We start from the raw sequence: 23,778 nt of genomic DNA on the forward strand, positions 1-23,778 counted from the left end.
CCGTCCGCTTGGAGATCGCAGGCTCCCTACCATTTAGCTGGAAAAGAGTGATATGAGAGGTGGTTGTCAGAGATTTTTGACAAGTTTAGCTTTCCAAATTCGACGCAAGAAAGCTTTCTCCTGGAGATTTTACTGTCAAAATGTATTATCTGGACCAGAAGGATCTGATACAGGCTTTAATCCGACCACGAGAGCTCTAGATCGAGCAGAAAGACAGTTTGAGTTACTTGGTGCAGAAGCCACCTTTCAGGGATCTGCCCTGAAATTGGAGGATGCTCCAAAACTTAGATTACCTGAGGTGATGTCTCTCTTAGGCCCAGTTCAGACGCCGAACTTTTCATGAGCCGAACTTAATTCGAATTTGGACCGACCCAAATTATCAAATTATTAATTCGCCGAACTTTATTTAGTTTGAACCAAAACACATCGAAATGTCAGAGATTTTCAGGCAAAGTAAAAACTGCCTGCAAAATACGTTGTAATAAGTTATGCATTAGGTTCGGCTCATGAAAAGTTCGACGTCTGAATCAAAGCCGTTCCAAAGCCGAAATTCCCGGCTGAGCTAGGCGGGAAGAACGGCTGGGCCGTTCCAAATTCAAATAGCCGTTCTTAACTGATTCAGACGCCGAACTTTTCATGTACTTAATTCAATATATTTGGTTCGGCTCATGAAAAGTTCGGCGTCTGAACTGGGCCTTAGAGGATACACACACGGCATATTACTGGCTTCTTGGGGTTTATCCCCAGGTCAATCACGGGGATATCTTAGGGAACACGTTGGGATTGCGTGCGTGGGTATTTTGGCACTCCTAAGGACGGGGACTTCATAAGATTGTCAGTGAAGGCCTCTTTACACGAGCTGGGGTTGATTTTTAGCCCGAGTTGAATCACGACAGAGAGTACTGAAAACAAACACTTTACACGAACCCAGGTTTTCAGTGTGCAATAGCATGTGGTTTGCCTCAAGCTTGACCTGGGTTATTTGGGTGAAAGCACCAACGTTAACCCAGGTTAGCTTTTGGCCCAGTGTTTACATGACAGAATTTAAGCAATTTCAACCTTTCTAGCCAGGTCAACCCGATTCTCGACAGTGGGTGTAAACCTTTTAGCCGGATCAACCCAAATCTCAACATGAATCACCTTCTAGCCGGATCAACCCGAGTCTTGACAAGGGTTACCCGGCAAGGGGGCTGACCTAGCTTCACTAATTTTTTCATGTTACAGCGCGAACAAGCATTTGACTGCAAAAGGGTTACCCTTTGTAGTGATTCAACCCAGGTTAGAAAGTAACCCGGGGTTAATTGTATAAATAGGCCCTTAGAGGGAATATCATTGAAGAAGAATATAAACTAGGGTATTTAGCATGCTAAGACTCTCCTATCACTGGGGGTATCACAAAATTAAACTTATTTAATCCGTTTTACAGCCATTTTGTCTGGTATGGCCTACTAGAGGCCAACATGATTCAGAACAAATATGATTAGAACTCTGATAAATGTTCCACCACCGGTATCACATTGATATATGAATATAGTGCAAGGGTGCCTGTTTATGTGCCACCAAGCTTCCCCTAATCTGAAACAAATTCCTGTTTCAGCAGGTTGCCTTTATTGGAAGGACAAGTGTTGGTAAATCCTCTCTTATAAATGCATTGTTGAACCAGAAGAAACTTGTCAGGACATCTAAAAAGCCTGTATGTAAAATACCTATAAAAATCATATATCATTTTTACACCCCCAAAAAGTAATACCTTCGTATTTTCTATAGATTTTGGGAACTGTATTTTGCACCGCTGTTAGATTTTGGGAGATTATGTATTAATGTTGTAAAAACTAACAACCCAGACAAATGAATTGAAAATCTGAGATGTGCTTCCACAGTACTGTGTAGTTCAGTAAAAACCTTTAAAACGTTGAAAATCACCCTTAGCTACCTTGTCATCTTTGTGGTCATCATCACCATCCTCAATATCATTGTCATCATTATATTCCGTCCTTATCATGCCATGGGACACATAAGACCTCACCCCACCATGGAAAGCACCTTTTATGAGCACCTTCTTAATGAGGTTAATTTTAACTTTCTATTTTGGATTAAAAAAATGTGAAAATACAGTTAAATAGTTTTTTTTCTTTTGACTGTGTTGTTTTCATTGTGCAATATGCCTTTTTTTCAAGGGTCACACACGACTTGTCAATTTCTTCAACATTGGTTCAAAGATGTACCTTGTGGATCTACCTGGTTATGGCTATGTAGCAGGCCTAGGAAGCAAGCGTGGTACTGAGCACTTTGTTAATGTTGCAGAATCCTACCTTAAAGAACGGGCTGGGAAAGAGTAAGTTGATAATTATTTTCTCCATCTTTGTGAAAACAGTTTCATCATCTTCAGTTCCTTCTCCTGCATGGCAGAAGGTAACAAGACAGTGCTTGGTGTAAAATTACTGTACATTAAACTTTTTACAGGTTAAGAAGTGTTTGTCTCCTTATTGATGGAAAAGTTGGAGTCAAGAAAAACGATCTGATAGCATTTGAAATGATGGGAGAATTTGGGGGCCCTTTTCAGGTGAACTTTCTTTATTTTACTTGTAACATGGTAGATATCATATGTAGTCTTCAAAGTGATGTTCAGGTTGGCAGAGAAATATGCTGACAAAAAATGGAGGACAAAAGATGTGGTTCATTTGATTGATCCGTGTTTCTGTCCAAGCTTTAATTTTCAAGTGCAAACCCATAAAATTAATTGTTGGTCAGGACAGGTTTGATTATAATAACAATAACAATTATAATAGTAATGATAATAGCTGATATAAATAGGTGATTTTCACTCTTGATTATATCACTCTGTGCCTCTGATTACAATTCCAAGTACGACTCTGTTGTTGTTGTTTTTTTAGTGAAAACCAGCTTCAAGTTTCAAACTGTGTAAACAAGGCTTGGCATAGTGTTTAACATTCAGCAACTGACGAAATGTAATATGGACAAGATTACTCTTTGTGTGTATTTTGAGCCCAGTTAGAGCAAAAAGTCTAATGCGAGACTCTAGAATAGACAACTCCGAACATTTCAATGGGCATATAAAGAAACTTAAGGTAGCAACTTATCAACAGGGCAGTACACATTGCACATGTATAGAAATTCGTTATTTTTTTACTTGAGATAAAGTTGGTTCACTATAGCTCTAACTTCTTTTGTTGGTGTAGGTTGTTCTTACAAAAATGGACAAGCTTCCCATAGTAAGGCATCAAATGATGATAGAAGAAGTTTACAAAATAAAAGAAGAGTTTGGACTGAACAATTGTTTTCCCCATATATTTCCTGTAAGGTAAGTTATTCTAATTGATGGTCCCCATATTCGGACTTCTGTTTTATAAACAAAATCAAATCAGGAAATTAACTGACTATTAGCAAGTACTAGCCCGCAAGGGCTACGGGCCAATAGCCCATGAGGCGAAGCCGAATGGGCTATTGACCGGTGTGGCCCTTGAGGGTGAAGGGTCTAATTGTTTTAGTATCACCCAACTAGTTGGACAGAAAAGGCAATAATAAAGTAAGCAAATGCAAGTTGAAGAAATATTTATTTGGGAATAAAACGAAAGAAAGCATCACGCTCAATTGTGCCAATTTCGCTATTCGAGGACCATTACTAATGATAATATTGACAACAATTAATAGTACTCTAGTAGTGTAGCCAATTAAAATCCAGGATTTACATTACTTCACTAGTTGGGTAATACTAAGTGTGTTTATTTTTGCTTTCTAAATGTTGACCCATGGGATGACTTTGCCAGCTGAAGGAAAATTATGAGGGGCTTGTGCGTGATAACTTGAGGCCTCCTTTTAGGGCTCTATTTTGGCTCATCTCACAAAAACTCTTGCATGACAACACTTCTCCAGAAGAAGCATTGCGAGACAATGCAAGTTACCACACAAAGGAGACTACTGAAAGTGGTCATAGTAATTTGCTTTCAGTTCATTTGACCATGCACAGACAGTAGACAATGGAAGTTGTTATGCAACCCAACCCTAATACGTTTTCCGATTTTAGGAGAACATGTCACATGTCATGGGTCGAAACTCACCAACTCCTTAGTGAAACAGCTTGAACTTTCAACTCGCATGTAATCAGGTCTTGAAATCGCGGCAAATTGGTATGCCAGCCAGCATCAAGCAAATAATTTTTTCTTGAAAGTATCAAAATCTCAGAAGTCTCACAAGACTTTTGTTAGTGTCAAAGAGAGCATGTAAAATGATGTTTAGAGTTTAGGGCCTCTTTCTTGTTAAATCCCAGTATAAGAAACAGAAGGTTTTCGAAGTTGACATTTGTTTTCTGGTTGCAATGGCATTGATGTCAACAGGAGTTTCATACATGGAAAGCAGATCATTTAGAGAAGTGATGATGTACAGTAGCTCTACCAAGATCAATGCAGTCTGTGATTGGCTTTTTTGTTATCAACAACAATCAATCAGACACTCAGATACATCATTACTTTGGAAATGTGATTGGTGAATTAGATAGTTGTTTACTCTGGCTACACAGAGAAACTCGCAAGTATCATTCTATGTGTCTTTCAGTGCTAAGGAGAAGACAGGATTATCAGAACTCAGATACTTCATCTGTCTGAACGTCGGAATGAAAAATAGCCAAAACTGGTGAAAGGAAATGACTAGCAGGGAGCAGCAAGGAAGAGATGTGCCGTTACAAAAGAACTAGCCAAACTACAGCTCTGGTGCAGTGCTTTTGCACCTCAACAAACGAGAGTCAACATTTCTGTCCAGGCTCCAAGAAGATTTAACTTGCCAAGGGGCTCACAATACCCTCTGCTTTGGGACATGAAAAGTCCCTTGCAGTGCGACTACTCAAACTGGACCACTTAGTAAAGAGTTAACCAGTCTGACAGTAATCGTTTTCTCAAATAAACCAATGACATTGAAGATTACAAACAATAGACCTTAACAAAATTGCACACCCAACCAAGTGCGAAGTGTTGCGAACCTCTCAGGGAACTTTGCCATTTGTTGATTGGTTAGTTTCGATCCTAAATTTTGTTTGCCTTTCAACGGTTTCGGTTTAGTTGTCGCAAACTGAGTTTTCAAGCTAAATTTTGCGAGCGAAATTTATGATGATAATTCACCGTCAAGGTCTCTGAGAGTGTATATAGCGCAGAGGAGTAAATAGCATTTACGTATTTCTGTCAAACAGACCGTTCCATGTCGTGAAGTAAAGCTACCAGTCCACTGTTCCCAGGTTAGATCAATTCACGTTTTGCATGGCTAGTTTTGTTCTAGTGGCCGGTTTGAGTAGTCGCAGTTCAACGATACTTTCAATAATCAGACATTCGCTGTGGAGACAATATCTATATAAAACGTACTTTAATCAGCATACTTTAATATTTGCTCTGATTCTGTACAAATATAACTTTTGTTCTATTTTTCAAGCGGAAAATTCGGCTTCTGCTGGAAAAGAGGTCGCAAAAGGTTCCTGAACTATAGAAACGTTAAAAATCTGAAAAAAAAAAAAATCGGCTAGACGATGAAAATGTAATGTAAACATGGTTAGCTTGTATGACTACACGTAACCCAAGCGTAATACAAGAGTTTGTATGGAGAAAATTATGGGATAATCATTGTATGGGTAATTCACGGAATAAAGACTCTTATATTGCGCTTGGGTGACCTGTGGTACGATTACAACTAGAGAGTTTCCGAAACACTTGCAAACATTCCTCCATACTGAAGGTTTTCAATTAAGCTGTCCAATTTCAATTAAAACTGTTAAAACTCACAAGCGAATTTGAGAAAACGTTTTCTCCTGACAAAAAGAGAAAATAAACTACAAACACTCTATGTACAACTTGTGTTTTGTTCACGTTTCTATAAAACTTTTCAAATCTCAATAAATAAAAGGCTCACTAACAAAATAATAACATGTTTCTATCCCTTAAACATATTCCTCGTCTTTGGTTCTTGGAGGTCCCGCAGAATCTTTAAGCTGTGCAATGTCTTTGTACACTCCGCGAAGATTGTGGTAGCGCAATCCCCAGTTCAGCACATCGTCCCAGTTGAATAAATCTTTCTTTCCATTTGCTGGCTTGGAGCTCAAAGCGTTTGGTAAAATCTCCTCGTCGCTCATGTTCAACGTGCTGAGAGAGCCTCTGTGAGAAGTTCGGCCCTCGTTCGCTTCAGGATTCTGGTTGCTTGCGTTCATTTTAACATCGTTTAGCTTTGAAAATACCATACTACCGCGGAAGTTGTTGTCCTCTCTACTAGGTTCATCATTGTCGTATTCAAACTCACTGCATGTAAAAGTATCATCGGAACTCTCGCTTGAAGTATCGGGAACTTCGAGAACACTCGACAATTTATTGATTGTCGGCGCGTCTTCGTCGCTTATGGAAGACACTGCATCGAGCAAGCTTCCCGACGGCGGCTGCTTCCGAAGTCTCTCGATCTCTACCGCAGATAATCCCGGCGGCTCCCGACAGTTCAACGATTTGTCCTTGAACGTGTTCGGATCGTATTGGTATGAAACTTCGCTGTAGCCTAGGCTAGCAACCTCGATGTCGTAATGCTCCAGTCTGTCGGAGTTGTCATCAGACCTGAGACCAGCCTCGGAGAAATCCGGAGCGTCATCGCTACTCGAAGAACCCAGCGAACCTTTCCGAAAACGTCGCGAAGACTTCGGGTTCGTCGGTCCACGTAACCTGGGATCCAGGATGCTCCTTGATAGCGGCTGCCGTTTATCCAGACCATGTCTGAAGTGAGGATTGGGAATTTTACGCTCACGATTTTTTGATCTATTGTTGGTGGGCACCGAGCGAGTGTTTTCTTTTTCCAGTGGGGTGCTCCGATGGTTAGGGGTCCTCGACAATCTCGACACATCTCCAAGATCAACAGGTACGTCCTTACCCAAAGCCACTTCATTTCGCATGATAAATTCCCCGTCGGATTCGGAGAAACCCGGGTCGATTTTCTCCTGGGATTTGGTGAGTTTGATCTGATAATCCTCCGGGGCGCCGACGTTGTGTATAACAATGTCTTTGCCGTTCTGCAGGGCCGACTGCCGTAAATCCGTCAGAGACTTCTGGCTCGGATTGCGGATCACCACACCGCTGTCGTCGCTGCTGTGTGAGGGAGACGTCCTCTGCGAGGCGTCTTGGACATCAGCTGCCACCTCAGCTCCGGTCGTAGCGTCAAACTCCACCACGGTCTTGTTATTTGCCTTCTGTCGCAGTCGATAACGACGAGCGAAGATCACCGCTACGATTATCAATATCAATAAAACCAAAAAGAAAGCAATTGCCGCGATCACTCCAGGGCTTAGACGACTGTCGTCATCTCCGTTTCGTCCACCAGTTCCGACGCACTTTCCAACCTCTCCATTACACTTACATGTATAGCTGCCGTCCTTCTGCGGTAAACAAGAGCCATTTATTCCACAAGGATTCGGTTTGCACTGTTTATCGCTGATGCAAGTGGCCAGCTCCCACTCTTCAAAGCAGTAAGGTTTACCCGGGTCTGTGCAGCGAACCGAAGCGCACGAACCACTGCCGTCGCATCCTTCGTCCACCGAGCCGCCCCGAGGTGAAATCGCAGCGAACTTGTTCGGTCCCGAGAAAGACACATGCAGGCCATCAATGCTAAGATCTTTCATGCAGCCAGAGAAACTCGGCAGGTTTAAACCCACGAAAGACGAGTTGTACCCACCCAGGAACCAGGCCTTGATGTCCTTTCCGAGGAAGTCGTGCGCTGAACTGTCGAACAACTTCGTGCGGGCGTCGCCGTCGAGAGTGACAGTCACGCTTTTATCATGGTGGATAATAGTCACGTTATGCCACTCGCCATCTGACACACTGGAAGGAACGGTAAAACTGGCAACGTTACCTCCATTACCGAAACTGTACTTGAGGCTTGCGGACTTTATCTGTTAGAGAAGGAGAAAGTACAACATGAATGTTAATAGGAGGTCTCAGTCTAGACTCGACAAAGCGAACAGAACTCGAAGCGAAAACAATAAATATTTTGCCCATGGCACACGTGACAAAGGCGGAAAACATGCAACCGGTGGAAACACGTGACTAGGTATAAACCGTAAAGCGCGGGGAAAGACGTAACGCGGGTTGCGCGAAAACATCGCTCTGATTGGAGGGTAGAGGAAAATAAAACCTAGCAAAAAATACTCTACAATTATTACCACTTCCAACATTGTTGTGAAATATTGTTTGAATGCAGCAATTGCACTCACCTCTAGAACAGTGTAGCCTGACACAACAGTTGTAGTAGAATCACTGGCGAGAAGGAGAAGACCATTGGCATTTCGAGTACGGAATCTGACAGAAAACTCTTCTTTGCTAGAAGACACTGCTCGTCTCTTTCGAGCCGTGTTACTTTCTCTTTCTTTGCGTTGTTGTTCACGTCGATAACTGTCCTTGAATTGGAGCACTAAGAAGCTGTCTGAGCTGAATTTTACTGGTTGTACTTCTGCAAGGGTGAGGAAAGAAACAGCGATTGTAAGACAATGTATAAAGAATTTGTAAGATATAAGTTCAAACAGAACCATATGGGCGTTCAAAACTGTAAGATAAAAACTTTTAAACATTAAATTCGGTCGACCATGATTTACTGCGGATCCACGAGGCGATAGCCGAGTGGATCCACGGCTACTTTGACAAAGTTATGACGAAATTCATGATCAATAACAGGACAGACGCATGAAAAACTGATGTCAATTTGTTAAAATAATCATTGATAGTCGTTGCTCGAGCATCTTGGTTTCGGGTGCGTAGTGGTTTCTTTCGGTCACCAGCCTGATAATGGCACGGACAGGTTCGCACAGATTTCTAATAAACCATTATCTCTGATATACCCCGAGGTGTTTCCAACAGTCAATGAACTTACCTTGTTCGCAGTTCCTCCCACTGTATCCATCTGCACACTCACAAACGTAATCAAACCAGTAATCCACGCATTTCCCTCCATTCTTACACGTCCCCGAGGTACACTGGCCTAGCCGAGGACAGCGGTCAATGATGCCAGCGGACTCTGTAGCGCTAGCCGGGTCCAGTTTCTTGCCGTTGATGAACAAGTTCCTCACGCAACCAAGAAAATCGTCTGCTTGAATATGCTGGCCAGGGTGATCCAGCGAACGATCGAAGTCCTTTATCCCGCCAATAAACAACGGCGAATTAGACAAGTCCAGTTGACTGCACAGGAAAATAAGGTCGTCCGTCAGAACAGAATTGCAAGTCGTTTATCGACAAAAGCACCAAGATCCACTTCAAAATTCTCATTACTTTGTTCATATATTTTTTAATTAAGCCGGGGGAGAATTAAGTTTTATTGTTCATATATTTTTTAAATAAGCCGGAGGAGAATTAAGTTTTAGGTCAGGGCAATTTCCCAGGACGGTGAGATTCTACAGAGCTTCACTTGAACTGAATTTGACCACAAATAAATAAACATTTTTGATACTTACTCAAATTCTCCTTCAGATTCCACCATAACTTTGGCAGACGAATCTACAGTCACTTCACCAACCTGTCAAACAATGCAAGGGCTCAATAAATGTTGTAAACATTCAAACTGAATAATCTTTTGTTTGAATACAGAGCGATTTTCAATTGGGTGTCGTAAAACCAAAACCAAAGTAATCACTCTAGCCAATCACAAAGCGCACAGACAATCCAGTGAACCAATCAAAACTCAAAGTAATTACATGTAGCTGACGCGAAGGGCGGGAAAACGTGTAGCAGCGAGTCACGATTGGTTTTGGTTTAACTTCTTATTGGATAAAAATTGGCGCGTGTTTTTTAAGCCAATTGTATAGTGTAGACAATGCAAAACCAATTACTTTTAGACGACACTCAGATGAAAACCGCTCTGTTAGCCACTAGAATGTGTTGTTATTGCCGACATTTGCTCCTAATACAGAATACAAGAATATCAAGGAGCTGCTGCTTCATCTTGAGGTATCAAATCTCCTTACTTGCCCATATATGTCATTGTACTTAGTACTAAGAACCAAAATCCTCACGTCTGCTTTACAATGCTGAAATTGTAAGGAGAAAATAGAGTTTGTTCACACAAGATAACGCACTCACCTTCCTATTTCTAATCGCCGTGACAATGTGCCACTGTCCATCGTCTATAGACTTGCCATGCTCCACAACAACTGCACTTCTTGCATAGCCGAGATTAAACGACATCTGGATCTTTCCGCCAATGACCTGTATGGCGATGAAATCGGAGTCTCCGCTATACCTCCCGTCTGCGTTGTAAAGCAACAAACCTTCACTCTTGGCCGTGGAAATCTCGAAAGTGATGTTGTTGAACTTACGCTGTTGTAGACTCTCCAGGGTGGGCAGCGTTAGATACGACACAGATTCAAACCCGAGACACGAGCACTGACAAGCCTTTCCAGAATCGCAGCTACACTTAGGTTGAGCCCAGCTATTGGAAGAGGATACTCGGCAGAAATCGAAACCAGATGAGCAGTTGGCCCCCAAATAACCAGGTTTGCAGTGACACTTGTAGCTTCCCGCGAGATTCTCGCATCGTCCGTCGTTCTTGCAAGGCTTCTGTTGACACTCGTCTATATCGTTGGCACAAGCGGATCCGTTAAAACCGGCCGGACATTGGCATTCGTACGAGAAATCTTTGTCCACGCAAGTGGCTCCGTTCTGACACGGTTTGGAGTTGCATCCTTTCTCGCTGATCTCGCACGTCTCCCCGATGTAGCCGGGTTTGCACACGCACTTGAACCTCCAGTCGTAATCCACAGATAAGAATATCACCGGCAGAGTATCTACAGTGGTCGTGGTTCCCAGGGTTTGAACGTAACTGGTGCATTCGCCGCCATTGTGACAGGGACTGCTAGCAGTACAAGGAGTGTAGTCCACATTCTGTATCACGACATTACCATTTCTTTCCAGTTCAGCTTTGTTTTTGCTCAGCAGGTCAGAGAGCGCTTCTCTTGTTATGTACTGCAAATCGTGCGTTTTCGCGGCGACCGACAAGTCGACGAAACCTCCTGATACAGACTTGACACTGAAGAGCTGCGACACAAAACCACGCGGAAGAATACGATTGATCGCATCTAAGAAATCCTGATAGGACCGAGAAAGGAACATTTCTGGGCCTGCCGCCTGCACTCTCACTGTTATACTATTGTTAACCGTTAGCGAGTTGTAGGCGACGAAACGCACTTTAACATCGTATGAAACTGCTGATTTGCCGTCAGTTGCGTTCACTACCAAATCATGGTCAGCGCTTCCATCGTATTTCGTGTTTGTCCTCAAAATGCAGCTTCTTGGAAGGAAATTGAACAATCCGTCGCTGTTCTTGAGAATCTGGCATGTCAAGACGTCATCGACATCCGGGTCATCAGGTTGGACGTTAGCTACTGTCCCGGATGCGAAGCTGTTAAGGCTGTTCACGTGCACCACACGTGCGGTCGGGCGGGGGGCATTGTCATTCACATCCTGGACGAGAATTTGGCAGTACGACACGGCGGACAACTTTGGGGAGCCACCGTCTGAAATTTGGATAGACAAGTTGTATGATGAGATAGTCTCGCGGTCCAGCTCTGCGGTTGTTGTTATCATACCACTAGCGCTGTTTAACTGGAACTTTCCGTAGTCGGTGCCGCTGATGGAGAACGCATAGGGTCCTCGATTGGGATCTACATCTAGGTCTTGGGGTCGCAATGTCACTACAGTGGTACCAGCGGGTTTGTTCTCTTTGACCATGCCCGTAAAGTTGACAGGAAGGCGAGGCGCATTATCATTGACGTCATCAAGATTTACAATGACAGTAGCGTTGCCGGACATAGGAGGGAGCCCTTTATCTGTGGCGGTGACTGTCAGGTGGTACTGTGGGATGGTCTCTCTGTCGAGCCTCTTCGCTGTCCTTATTCTTCCTGTAATCAGATCGATGGTAAAAGCATCTCCAGTGTTGCCAGCGAGAATTCTGTATTCTATCCTTGCTCCTTTCGGCTGATTGGCAAAATCGTCGTCCACAGCCGTGACATTAGTAACAGGCTGGCCAGGATTCTGTTCCTCCTTGACACTGGCATGATAAACACTTTTGAGGAATCGAGGAGCATCGTTAGCGTCCGTGACTGTGACAATTATCGTCGCTAGATCGCTGGTACCAGGCGTCGCGCTTGTCTGTAACGCATTCTTCGCGAGAACTCGAAGCGTTACAATCCCAAATTGCTCGCTGTCCAGCTTCCCAGAGACACTCAGAACCCCCGTGTAGCGATCTATGCTGAATCCTTGACTGTTACTTTCTCCGACCAGCAAATAAACGACCTCACCATCCGGACCCTTGTCTTGGTCTGTTGCGTGTATTTGAGTCACAGACTGCCCACGTGGTGCGTTCTCCGCCACAGAAGCCTGGAAAAGAGACTTGTTAAACTTCGGTGTATATTCATTCACACTGGTCACGTGAACAAACACTGTAGCCATTGGTTGTGATTCTAATGGAGGCAATGCCTTATCTCTGGCCATGATGGACAACTCGTACAACTGTTTCACTTCGTAGTCGAATACGGTCTTGCTGTTGATCTGTCCGCTGGTTGGATTTATTTCAAATGACGCCAAGAGATCTGTGTTGGAGATGCTGTACTCCACCCGTCCTTTGTCGCCCTGATCGGGATCTGAAGCTGTAACAGTAAGAATCGATGCCCCAGGTGCTGTATTCTCTGCAATATATCCATCGTATTCTTGACTTGAAAAAACCGGTCGGTTATCGTTGGCGTCCAGGAGTGAAATTCGGACAGTCACAGTGTCCGAACGAGGCACTTTTCCACCGTCTGTAGCCACAACACTGAGTACAATTTTACTGGAAAACTCGTAATCCAGCGCCTTCTTCACTAAGATTGAACCGTTCTCTCGACCAATTCCAAGAAATCCTGGCGGATCACTGCTCTCTATGCGATAAACCACTTGGCCGTTCGTTCCTGCGTCCGAATCTGAGGCACTTACTTTTCCAACTTCATCCCCCACAGGCACTGTTTCCTGTACAGGAAAATTGTATTGGCTAACTTGAAACTTGGGTGTGTTGTTGTTGGGTTCTACAATTTCCACGTGAAGACTGGCAAAACTCTCCTTGGCGGGTTGTCCCGTGTCCCGAGCCCTGACCCGTAGGTAGAACACGCCCAGAGTATCAAGGAGACTGGCGGCAGTGACATTACCACTATCTGGATCAATGTTAAACCACGATGTTCCGTTCCCGCTGACTGCCTCGTAGCGTACCAGCGCATTTGTGCCTGCATCCTGATCATCAACCGCCTTTACGCGCGCTACTGTCTCGCCGGCCCTTGTACCACGAACGGCGAAGAAATCATACGAAGGAGACGTGAATACTGGGGTGTGGTCATTACTGTCAGTCACCTCGACAATGACAGGCACAGTTTCTTCGAAAAATGGCGAATAAGAATTCCTGGCTTTCACCGTCACATTGTAAAAGTTCTCGTTCCCAGCAGCGCTCGGTTTCTTGTAGACCAGTACCTTATTGAGGCGTAAAACACCTGTCTGACGACCTATTGTGAAAGTATCGCTTGAAGGAGATGGCAGAATAGAGTACAGGATTTCAGCGTTGGTTCCCTCGTCATCATCCACGGCGCTCACGTTCATCGCCGCAGCTCCAACTGGCAGTTTTTCGCGAATTTGTCGTGTCAAAGGATCAGAAAGAAATCTTGGTGGACTGTCGTTAACATCCAAGATAATCACAGTGAAGTTAGACGTCGTTATGTGCTGTGAGTCACTCACTGTCACTTGCAGTGTGTAGTGGGATTTCACCTCTCGATTCAGGGCGTTCTTCACGGTCAGTCTGCCGTTATTTGCATCAAGAGTGAACGCATCGTCTGGATTTCCAGCCGCGGCAAAACCAAATTGCAGCAGGGAACCAATTTGAGTATCAGCATCTTGAGCGCTCAGCACAGCAACAAGGCTTCCCACAGAAACGTTTTCGTAAACGGAGGCTGTCCGAGGATCTTCAAAAATAGGGGGGTTGTCATTGATATCCTGCACGTTTACCACCACAACTGCTTCGCTAGCCATGGACCTGTTTGCCACATCTTCAGCGCGAATTTTAAATGTGTACGAAGAGATTTTTTCATGGTCGAGTCGAACTTTGGAAGAGACACGCCCGGTCTTGGAAGAAACTGCAAAAGCTGAACTGGCCTGGCTGTTAGCAGACACCAGTTTATACTCCAACACTGCATTGGCCGCCGAGTCAGAATCCGACGCGGACACCCACAGCACTGTTGTGTTGACAGGGAGTTCCTCTTGAATGTCCGCTCGATAAATGTTCTGTGAGAATACAGGACGGTTGTCATTCTCATCAATGACTTCCACGTGGATTGTGACGAAGCCCGAGAGTGGCTGGCTGCTTCCATCCTTGGCACCAATCACCACAGTATAATTCCTCTGTTCCTCATAGTCCAAGTGCGACTTGATCTTTAACTCTCCGCCAACATTATCCAGCTCAAATACATCTCCCACGTTGCCTGCAGCAATGAAGTAAGCCGTGTGTCCGGTTGCATTGACAGTGACCAATTTAGTCCCCACTGGCGCCTGCTCGGAGACCCGGATACTTTGGTCCTGATGTTGGAATACTGGGAATGATCCTGACTTCACACTGATTTGTACGTTTGTAGTGTCGGAGCGCTGTGGTGCATTCACGTTAGAGGCCTTCACACTAAAAGAATACGATAAGGGGCTTGAGGGTACGTTTTGGGCCACAGTGATGATGCCTGTTCTTGGAGCAATATTAAAGACTGCAGAAGAGCCACTTATTATGGTGTACTCGGACTCAGCGTTAGGGCCTATATCTTCATCCACAGCAGACACCATAATGACAAAAGTACCTGGAGGAGCACCTGGCGCTACTGTTGCTGTATACTGACTTGAGCCAAACACAGGATCAAAGTCATTCACATCTTCAACCGTTACAACTAACTCAGCTCTTCCTTGTCGACTGCTGGTCCCTCTGTCAGTGGCCACCACTTCCAGCCTATAAACCGGAGTCACTTCACGATTGAGGGGAGCAGTGGTTGTTATTTTTCCAGTATCAGAGTCAATCTTAAACAAGTCGAAAGTCATGGTCAGTGAGTATGTGATCTTTGCGTTTATTCCAGCATCAGCATCAGTCGCAGTCACTTGCAAGACACTGGCACCTGCAGCAGCATTTTCCCTGACTGAAGCTCTGAGACTGGCCGGCTGGAACACCGGCGGGTTGTCATTTTCATCACTCACTTTCACAATGACCTCGGTTTCTCCTTCACGGGGTGGTGTTCCTCCATCTGTAGCCAAAACTTTCAGCGTATACTCGGCCCGCTTCTCTCTGTCCAAATCACTCTTCAGTCCTATCTGACCAGTAAGGCTGTTGATTTTAAAAACACCATCACCATCAATGATGTCATAAGTGACGCTGCCATTTCTCCCTTCATCGTTGTCCACAGCTTTCACAGTGATGACATCGGGATCAAGGTAATTTTCAGGAACTTGTGTGGTGTAAGAAGCTTGAGAGAAGGAGGGAGTGTTGTCATTGATGTCAAGTAGAATAATCTCCAGCACCTTGTCAGTGAACTGTGACGGTGCTCCCAGGTCAGACGCTCGAATGACAAGGCTATACTTGGGCGTGGTCTCTCTGTCCAGGGACCTGATGGTACTTAGTATCCCATTCTTGGAATTCATCTCAAAGGTTCCATTCTCATTTCCAGACATGATCCTGTAGCGCACTTCTGCATTGCTACCTTCGTCAGCATCCGTGGCTGACAAGCTTGTAACTTGACTTCCAATCGAAATGTCCTCATCAACTCTCACTTCACTCGGCCCTGGCTGGAAAGCCGGTGCATGGTCATTGTAATCATCAACTAAAATTGTCATCTTCAGTTCTGCGCGCCTCACTGGAACACCCTGGTCTGCTGCAATCACTTTGACAAGATAGCGGTCTCTGACTTCACGATCCAGGCTTCCTGACACTCGGAGCACACCATCGGTCGCGCCTAAGCTAAATGGTGCCAGAGCATCAATCTTGACTAGACTAAAACTAATCTTGCTGTTACTTCCTGCGTCTGAATCAGCTACCATGACCGTGGTCACAATATCACCAATTGTCGCATGCTCAGATATGTGGGTGATATTACTGGATATGAAATATGGGCTGTTATCATTGACATCTACGATGTTCACAGTGACAGTTGCTGTGCTTGATAATTGAGCTGCCACAGGTACTGCCTGGTCTCTCGCCATTATGGTGAGAAAGTAGGAACTCTTTTTCTCGCGGTCAAATTCTTTAAGGTTGTAGATAGTACCATTTGAGTAAATTGAGAAAGTGCGGTCATTGTTTCCAGAGAGTATTGTGTATGTAAGGAGTGCATTGGTGCCAAAGTCCTTATCAGTAGCTGACACACTCTCAATACTGCTGTGTGTTGCAGTGCCTTCTGAGACACTTACAGAGTACCAACTTGGTTTAAATTGCGGAACATTATCATTCCTGTCCAACACATTCACATAAACTTCAACATGGGCAGTCATAGATGGATCACCACTGTCGCTTGCCGAGACATTGAGAATGAAAATTTCAACAGCCTCTCTATCAAGCAATTTTGCAACCTTAAGATTTCCACTCATTGGGTCAACAGAGAAGATGTCTTGGTGACTGCCTGTAATGCTGTAGCTGATAATGGCATTTGGTCCAGTGTCGCTATCTGATGCCATCACGGTCCCTATGACAGTACCAACTGCAGTCCCCTCCACAGCATCAAAAGAATAAAACAAATGAGAAAATTGAGGTGCATTGTTATTAGCAGCAGTCACTGTCACCATTACAACACAGCTTGAGTATAGTCTTGGACTCCCTTTATCTGTTGCAGTCACATTTAAGCTGTACTTTGCTCGAGATTGATAACTGAGTACTGTCCAGGTGGTAATCACACCTGTTGTGATATTAATTTGGAATGCATTGCCATCATTCCCATCCACAATGGAATACTCAAGTTCCGCATTGGATCCGTCATCTTTGTCAACAGCAGAAACAGTTACAACACTTGCACCGGCTGGAAGATTTTCTTTTACACTTGATCTGTAAACACTGGACAAAAATATTGGGTTGTTATCATTCTTATCTCCCAGGGAAATTTCCACTGTAACACTGCTGGTCCGAGCACTTGATCCACTCAAATCCACTGCATATACAGTCAGCACAAACAGAGATGTGGAGAAAATCTCACGGTCAAGCTCAAAGGCAGTTGTGATGTCACCATTGTCTGCATTCAAGACAAATGAACCATTACTGGAATCAGAGGTGATGTAGTATTTGATTATTGCACCAGGTAAACTTGGAGTAAATGTTGCTTGAACTCGAGTAACCAATGTCCCTTTACCACTGTTTTCATCCACAGCGTCTCTGTAGATCGCTGAACTGAATGTAGGGCCACTGTTTGGCTGTCCCTTCTTGAAGACTGTCAAAGTAGTGTCGATACTAAGAGAAGGAACACCGCTATCCTTGGCCGATACTGTTAGGGTGAAACGCAGCTGGTTACTGGGTAACTGAGATTTTGCAAATAACTCTCCTGTGTTCGAGTCTAACTGGAAAATGTTGGTATCTCCACTCTTAATGACATAGTCTACCTTCCCATTCACTCCGGTATCAGCATCCTTGGCTAGTATAGTCGTGACAAGATCATTAGCCGCTAAATTGCCAACCACTGCCACAGCAGGAGCAGTCACAAATCTGGGTTTGTTGTCATTCACATCCTTTAGCACAACTATAATCTCCTTGGTGGATGAAAGTCTCTTTGGCTCAGGACTTGCATTGTCCATAGCCCTGATAACAAGTTTATATGAGTGGGCATGTTCACGGTCTAGCTTCTGTCTTGTCTTGATCATACAAGTCACAGGGTTCACCTTGAAAGCCATGTCTTCAACTGGGGTCTGACTGTCAATACTAAATGTTACATGGCCATTTTCTCCACTGTCCTTGTCAGTTGCTGAACACTGACCAATCTCAGAACCAACTGTAACATTTTCAAAAACACGGATAGTATTTGGCTGGTCCGCAAACTTTGGAGCATTGTCATTTTCATCAAGGACATTAACACTGAGCCATGACACAGAAGACTGGGGTGGGCTTCCACGATCATCTGCAGTTATATTGAGAAGATACTTTGTTGTCTTCTCAAAGTTGAGTGGCTTGATGAGAAATACCTCGCCTGTCAGGTGATTGATGTCAAATACAGCTTCCAAATTTCCAGATGTAATAGTGTATGCAATCTCAGAATTGACACCTTCATCCATGTCAGTTGCCTGCACCACAGCAATTTGGGAAGATAATGCCAAATTTTCAGAGACATTAACAGTGGAGAACATCACATTGAATTTAGGCTTGTTGTCATCAGCATCACCCACCACAATTTCAAGACGCACTTGAGAAAACATGGAGGAGTTGGAAGTATCAGTTGCTTGAACAGTGAGAGTGTAATGATCCACTACTTCTCTGTCAAGTGAGGAGTTGAGAAAGAGATTTCCATCGACGGGATCAATGTAAAACACTTGTGGACTAGGTCCAGCTACAATGGAGAAATTGAAGTTGGCATTCTCTCCGTCATCAGGGTCTGTTGCCATGACTTTGTAAACAATTCCTACTTGAGACGACTCTTGAACTGTCACATAAACCACTGAACGGCGGAACCAGGGTAGGTTGTCGTTTTCATCTTCAATTGTAACTACCACAATAGCTGAATCTTGTCTTGATGGTGTGTCATTGTACTCCACCTTTGCTAGAAATGTTACAACATTGTGTCCACTCTGCGAAACTAGTTGCTCACGATCAAACATTCTTCTTGTAATGATTTGTCCTGTTTGCGAATCAACTACAAAATCCTCCTGAACTGCGACAAGAGAATAAACAACCCTCCTGTCTTTCAAGGAATTATCTGCCTTAAGAAGTAGTTGGCCAACACTGGTACCTGGTAGTTGGTTTTCCATCAGAGTAAATTCAAAAGTGTCATTAACAAACATGGCTTGATGCTCAGTGGAATCTTGAATGTTAACTGTAACTGAAGCAGAACTTGTGAGAGGTGGAGTTCCCTTGTCAGTTGCAGTAACTGAGATCTGGAACGAACTCTTTGCTTGGTTAAGATTCTTTGTTACATACAACAATCCTTCTGAGGAAATTCCAAAGAATCCTTCCTCATTGCCTTGTGGAGCGATCAAATATGTCAGCATGCCATTGTCACCAGCATCTGGATCAAAAGCAATAACAGGAAGGAAGCGCTTATCCACAGGCAAATTACGGGGAATGTCAACAACAGATGAGGATGACAAAAATCTTGGTGGTTGATTAGTTTCAATGCTCACAGTTAACATAAAGGCTGCATGAAGCGGAGGGGATCCTTGATCAGAAGCAAACACTTGCAGCATATATACAGGATCATCTATACTGGTTATCTTCCTGGCCAATGAAACCACACCTGAAGTAACATTCACTTTAAAAAGGCCATTGCCATCAGCAGTCAACTGATAATGAACCGCACCATTCAGACCAGCATCTTCATCAGACGCTGAAGCCAGGTAAATGTCTTTCCCAACAGCCCAGGTAGCATCAATAGTCACTTGTGCACTAGCAGTTTTGAAGACTGGGGGATTGTCATTTCGGTCCAAGACATTTATGTTCACTGATGTACTTGCAGATAAGGGACGCACTGTTCCCACCTTGGCTAAAACACTAATGAAGTAGTTATCTTTCACTTCCCTGTCCACGTGTCCATCGACCATAATAATTCCACCAGCGCCGTCAACACGGAACAAATTGCTTGGATCACCTGAAACAATGGAGTACTGAATGCTCTTATTGTTGGCTTTTGTAGTAGCAATGACCTTTCCAACATATGTCCCAGATGGAACATTCTCATACACGGAGAAGTTGTAGATGCCAAATTCAAACTTGGGAGGATCATCTGACTGTCCTTGGACAGTGATTTCTACTGACGCTGGCTGTCTTGCGTATAGACCACCCATATCTTGAGCAGTAATGTTCAGTTTGTAAAATCCTCGTACTTGACTGTCAAGTGAAGAAAGAGTTTTTATTTCTCCAGTAGAGCTGTTAATTGAGAATTTTCCATAATCACCATCAGCAATGACATAGACGATCTTCCCATCAGTCCCCGCATCTGCATCGGTTGCAGTTACTTGGGTAATGACTCTTGGTTGGGTATTTGTTATCACACTTTCAACATAGGTGACAGGGTAAAATATTGGGTAATTATCATTTACATCTGTGACACACAAATGCACCAAAGTTGTTGATGACAGTGGTGGACTGCCATGATCACTGGCCTTGATAGGTATGGTGTAGAAGCTTTTAACTTCACGATCAAGTTCTACCTTTGTAGTCAAGACACCAGTCATTAGCGTGATGCGAAAAGTGTCAATTATTTCTTGGGAAGAGGAATCAATCGCATATGTTACATTACCATTATCACCAGCGTCACTATCTTTAGCTTGCAGTGTCATAACAGTAGTTCCAGGATTCAAGTTCTCTGCCAGTGTCTTGTTATAGACATCCTGAGAAAATGTTGGTCGATTATCATTGACATCACTGATTGTTACAGTCACCACCGTGGTACTGTTAAGCGGCGGCAGACCCTTGTCCTTAGCAAGTACAGTCAAAGAAACTTGACGCAACTTTTCTCTGTCTAGAAGCCCAGCGGTGGTAATAAGGCCTGACAAAGAGTCAATCTGAAACCAGTGCAAGGCATTACCACTTAATATTGAGTACAAAATCTGGCCATTAATCCCTTCGTCGGAATCAATAGCTGTCATGTGATAAACAGTACTTCCATTCTGGGCAAATTCACTGATGGATGCAGAATAACTTTGCTTGGTGAAAGATGGAACTTCGTCATTGATATCTGTAACTGAGACAAAAACCTGTTTCGATGTATTAAGGCTGGGATTTCCTCCATCTTTGGCAGTCACTGTGATGTTATAGGATGGAAACCTTTCTCGATCTAAAGGCGAAGCAGTTTCAAGTAGGTAAATATAGTCAGTTCCCTGAGGCGGAGCAAGTTTGAGAGTCAAGCTAAAGCTTCCATTTCCATTGGAAACGGACGTAGTTACTTGCCCGTTTGGACCAGAAAAGTCGTCAAGATCTGTCACTATGACAGTTGCTATAAGGTGACCAGCAGAAGCACCTTCAGATACTTCCTCGGGGCCGGGGATGATACCACTTGCATAGTACACACCTATCAGCGGTTTGTGATCGTTGACATCTCGTATCCTTATTTCCACTTTGGCTCTGCCATTTTTCGGTTGCACACCTTCTGGCTGATCTCTAGCGAGAACATCAAAAGTGTAAAGCTTTCTTGTCTCGTAGTCGAGAGGATTTCGAGTTCTAATCACCCCTGTTGTTGAGTTCAAATCGAACAGCTTCGAATCACCGTCCGTATCATCAAAATAATAAATTATTTCACCGTTCGAGCCCTGATCTTTGTCTGTTGCAGTCACAGCTAATATCTCCACGCCAGCTGGAGTATTTTCGTCTACCAAAGCATTGTACAAGTTTGTTGTAAACACCGGATTGTTATCGTTCAAATCCACGAGTGTAATATTTACCAAACAATAGGCATGCAGTGATGGTGTTCCTCGATCGCTTGCAGAGATATTCAACTCATAAACAGACACATTTTCTCGATCAAGACTTCCTTGGGTAATAACACACAAGTCGTAGCCACCGCATTCGGTCGAATTCCTACCGAGTTGAAACTTCCCTGCATCGTTGCCGGAAATGATGGAGTAATCAATGGTGCCATTTTCTGCTTCATCTCTGTCAGACGCCGGGTCTAACGCGTACACGCTGTTCACAAGCGCATTTTCGAAAATACTGACAGGGAAGTCAGACGAAGTAAATTCTGGAGGGTTATCGTTAATATCGTCCACATATACAATCACGTCGATAGAGGAAGGAGTAGGTGAAGTCCGAACTCGCAGAGCGATCGGATTTGAGTTCAAACTGTCCCGATCGATTCGCGAAGCTGTGGTGATCACTCCAGTTACAGAATTTAAGGTAAACCGTAACGGATTCCCTTCAAATGTATATGATACTCCAGGTGAAGTAGTAATTTGTCCGACGAAGGCTCCCGGTGATAATTCTTCTTGGACATGAAAACTGTATTGTGTAGCAGAAGCGGGTAAAATTGTTGCATACAAACACACAAGCGTCCATACTAATGTACCATGCCGCAATCGAACCCTCTTTTTTCCAGCGAGGGTTTCTTCAACCATCGTTTCTAAGTTCAGTCGATTCCGTGAGAACTTCAGGTGTCATAATAGGGAAAGACGAACGACAGTTCCAAACTTGAGAGCGACCATAGTCGTAAAGTCTAGAGTCACTACAGAAAAATCATTACAAAACCGTTAGTGCGTTACGCGGACGGTCGAGACTTCACCATGTTCAGTATCCCGTATTCTAAACTTCAGCAAAATTGTCGCTGCTTTCAACCGATTACACGCTAGAGATTCAAACAACGATATCTCTCACACTTCTCCACGACTCAAAGAATGCGAAAATTCGCGTTTCCAAGCGAATATTCCGAGAGACTCACGTTCTACTTTTCGGGATAAAATTTATGAATACAAGCAAGAGCAAAGTCACCGCTATGATTGAATCTGTCAATCATTAATGACGCGTATCAGTCTAACAACACCAGTGGGAGGAGTTTTATGAAGGCACGTGACCCAACAAACAAATTGTATACATTCCTTGCAACGCTCATCAGCCTCATGTAAATAACGCTATTCTACAGAGGAAAACGTGGAATTTGCAATTCTGTTAGCATATCTGTTGCGCTATAATACACCACATATTACTGCCAACAAATTTTCCTGCCGCGGAACGGTCGAAAATCGCGCCTTTCAGGAACTAAAACGGCGGGCATTTAGTCAGTTTGGTTTCCTGTCCCAAAGGGGGCGTGCGTTTGGACCGTCTTTGAGTGGCGATCAATTTACGTCTGACAAATGAAAAACAGTTGGGCGCAAACAAGTTCATTGTCACAAAATTGAAAGATTGAATTTCGAGCATAAAGAAGCTCTATGCTCGAGCTGACCTCTTGGTCAGAGAAGGGAACACAATTAAGCACAAGAAAGAGAAAGCGTTTACTGAGAACAAGATATTTTAAAAGTCGCTTTTTTTTTCTTTCGGTGGACCACCTACTATGACAGACACACAGAGATATTCTCTACACGCGCCATCTTTTCGGCGAGGCAAACATCATTGCTCTGGATTGCTGTGACGTAAATTGAGTCGAGCACTATCAAGGATTTAAAGGTTATCGCTTTTCAAGCTAAAGATTTATTTAAAACCTCGGGAAAAGAGCAGTCTAGTTTTATTGGCTAGCATGGCATGTCAGGGGAATAGGATTAGTTGTTTTCCATTTCAGGCCTGCCCTCGAGCGGATTATGTGTCGCGCTGTCATGATCAATTTAGTCTCAATCAATCTTCATTACTAGTGGCCATTAAAAAACGGAAATTGCTTCGCTGAAGAATGTTGAAGCAGTCGGTCACGAATAGGAAAATGAAAAATTCATAAAGGGATCGGTTATCCGACATAGAGGACATACACGAGTTTTGGCAATGCCATAAGAAATTTCAGGACAAGAACGTGTAAAAAATCGGTGACAAAGTTTGCAATAAATAAAGCAGAACTTTAAGCTCGCGGTGTAATCTTATTTTTTCTTCTTCAAACAGAAACATGAGTGGTAGTTATGAAACAAC

At 43.7% G+C, this 23,778-nt stretch overlaps 2 protein-coding genes across 4 annotated transcripts in view; one reads left to right on the top strand and one right to left on the bottom strand.

The window, feature by feature from the left end:
* Positions 1-8: 8 nt before the first annotated feature.
* Positions 9-5,234, top strand: LOC145496833 (putative GTP-binding protein EngB). 2 transcript variants are annotated; one of them, XM_081476588.1, is made up of 6 exons: positions 9-298; positions 1,601-1,693; positions 2,178-2,335; positions 2,464-2,563; positions 3,201-3,322; positions 4,573-5,234. In XM_081476588.1, the coding sequence occupies exons 1-6, from the start codon at positions 53-55 to the stop codon at positions 4,652-4,654; spliced, it is 801 nt and encodes a 266-aa protein (XP_081332714.1). In that variant the 5' UTR covers positions 9-52; the 3' UTR covers positions 4,655-5,234. The 2 variants fall into 2 exon arrangements, with proteins under 2 accessions (XP_081332714.1, XP_081332715.1); XM_081476589.1 differs by lacking the exon at positions 1,601-1,693 and having other exon boundaries at positions 10-298.
* Positions 5,235-5,356: 122 nt separating this feature from the next.
* Positions 5,357-23,778, bottom strand: part of LOC145496824 (protocadherin Fat 4-like) — a 33,470-nt gene continuing 15,048 nt past the window's right edge. For both annotated transcript variants that reach the window (XM_081476573.1, XM_081476574.1), the window contains 5 exons: positions 10,098-22,396; positions 9,473-9,534; positions 8,896-9,200; positions 8,243-8,478; positions 5,357-7,921 (listed from right to left, as the gene is read on the bottom strand). In XM_081476573.1, the coding sequence (XP_081332699.1) occupies positions 5,939-7,921; positions 8,243-8,478; positions 8,896-9,200; positions 9,473-9,534; positions 10,098-22,289 (14,778 nt within the window). In that variant the 5' untranslated portion in view covers positions 22,290-22,396 and the 3' untranslated portion in view covers positions 5,357-5,938. The remainder of the gene's footprint in view (positions 7,922-8,242; positions 8,479-8,895; positions 9,201-9,472; positions 9,535-10,097; positions 22,397-23,778) is intronic.

Source organism: Orbicella franksi, chromosome 9, assembly GCF_964199315.1.
Source record: "Orbicella franksi chromosome 9, jaOrbFran1.1, whole genome shotgun sequence".
NCBI lineage: Eukaryota > Metazoa > Cnidaria > Anthozoa > Scleractinia > Merulinidae > Orbicella > Orbicella franksi.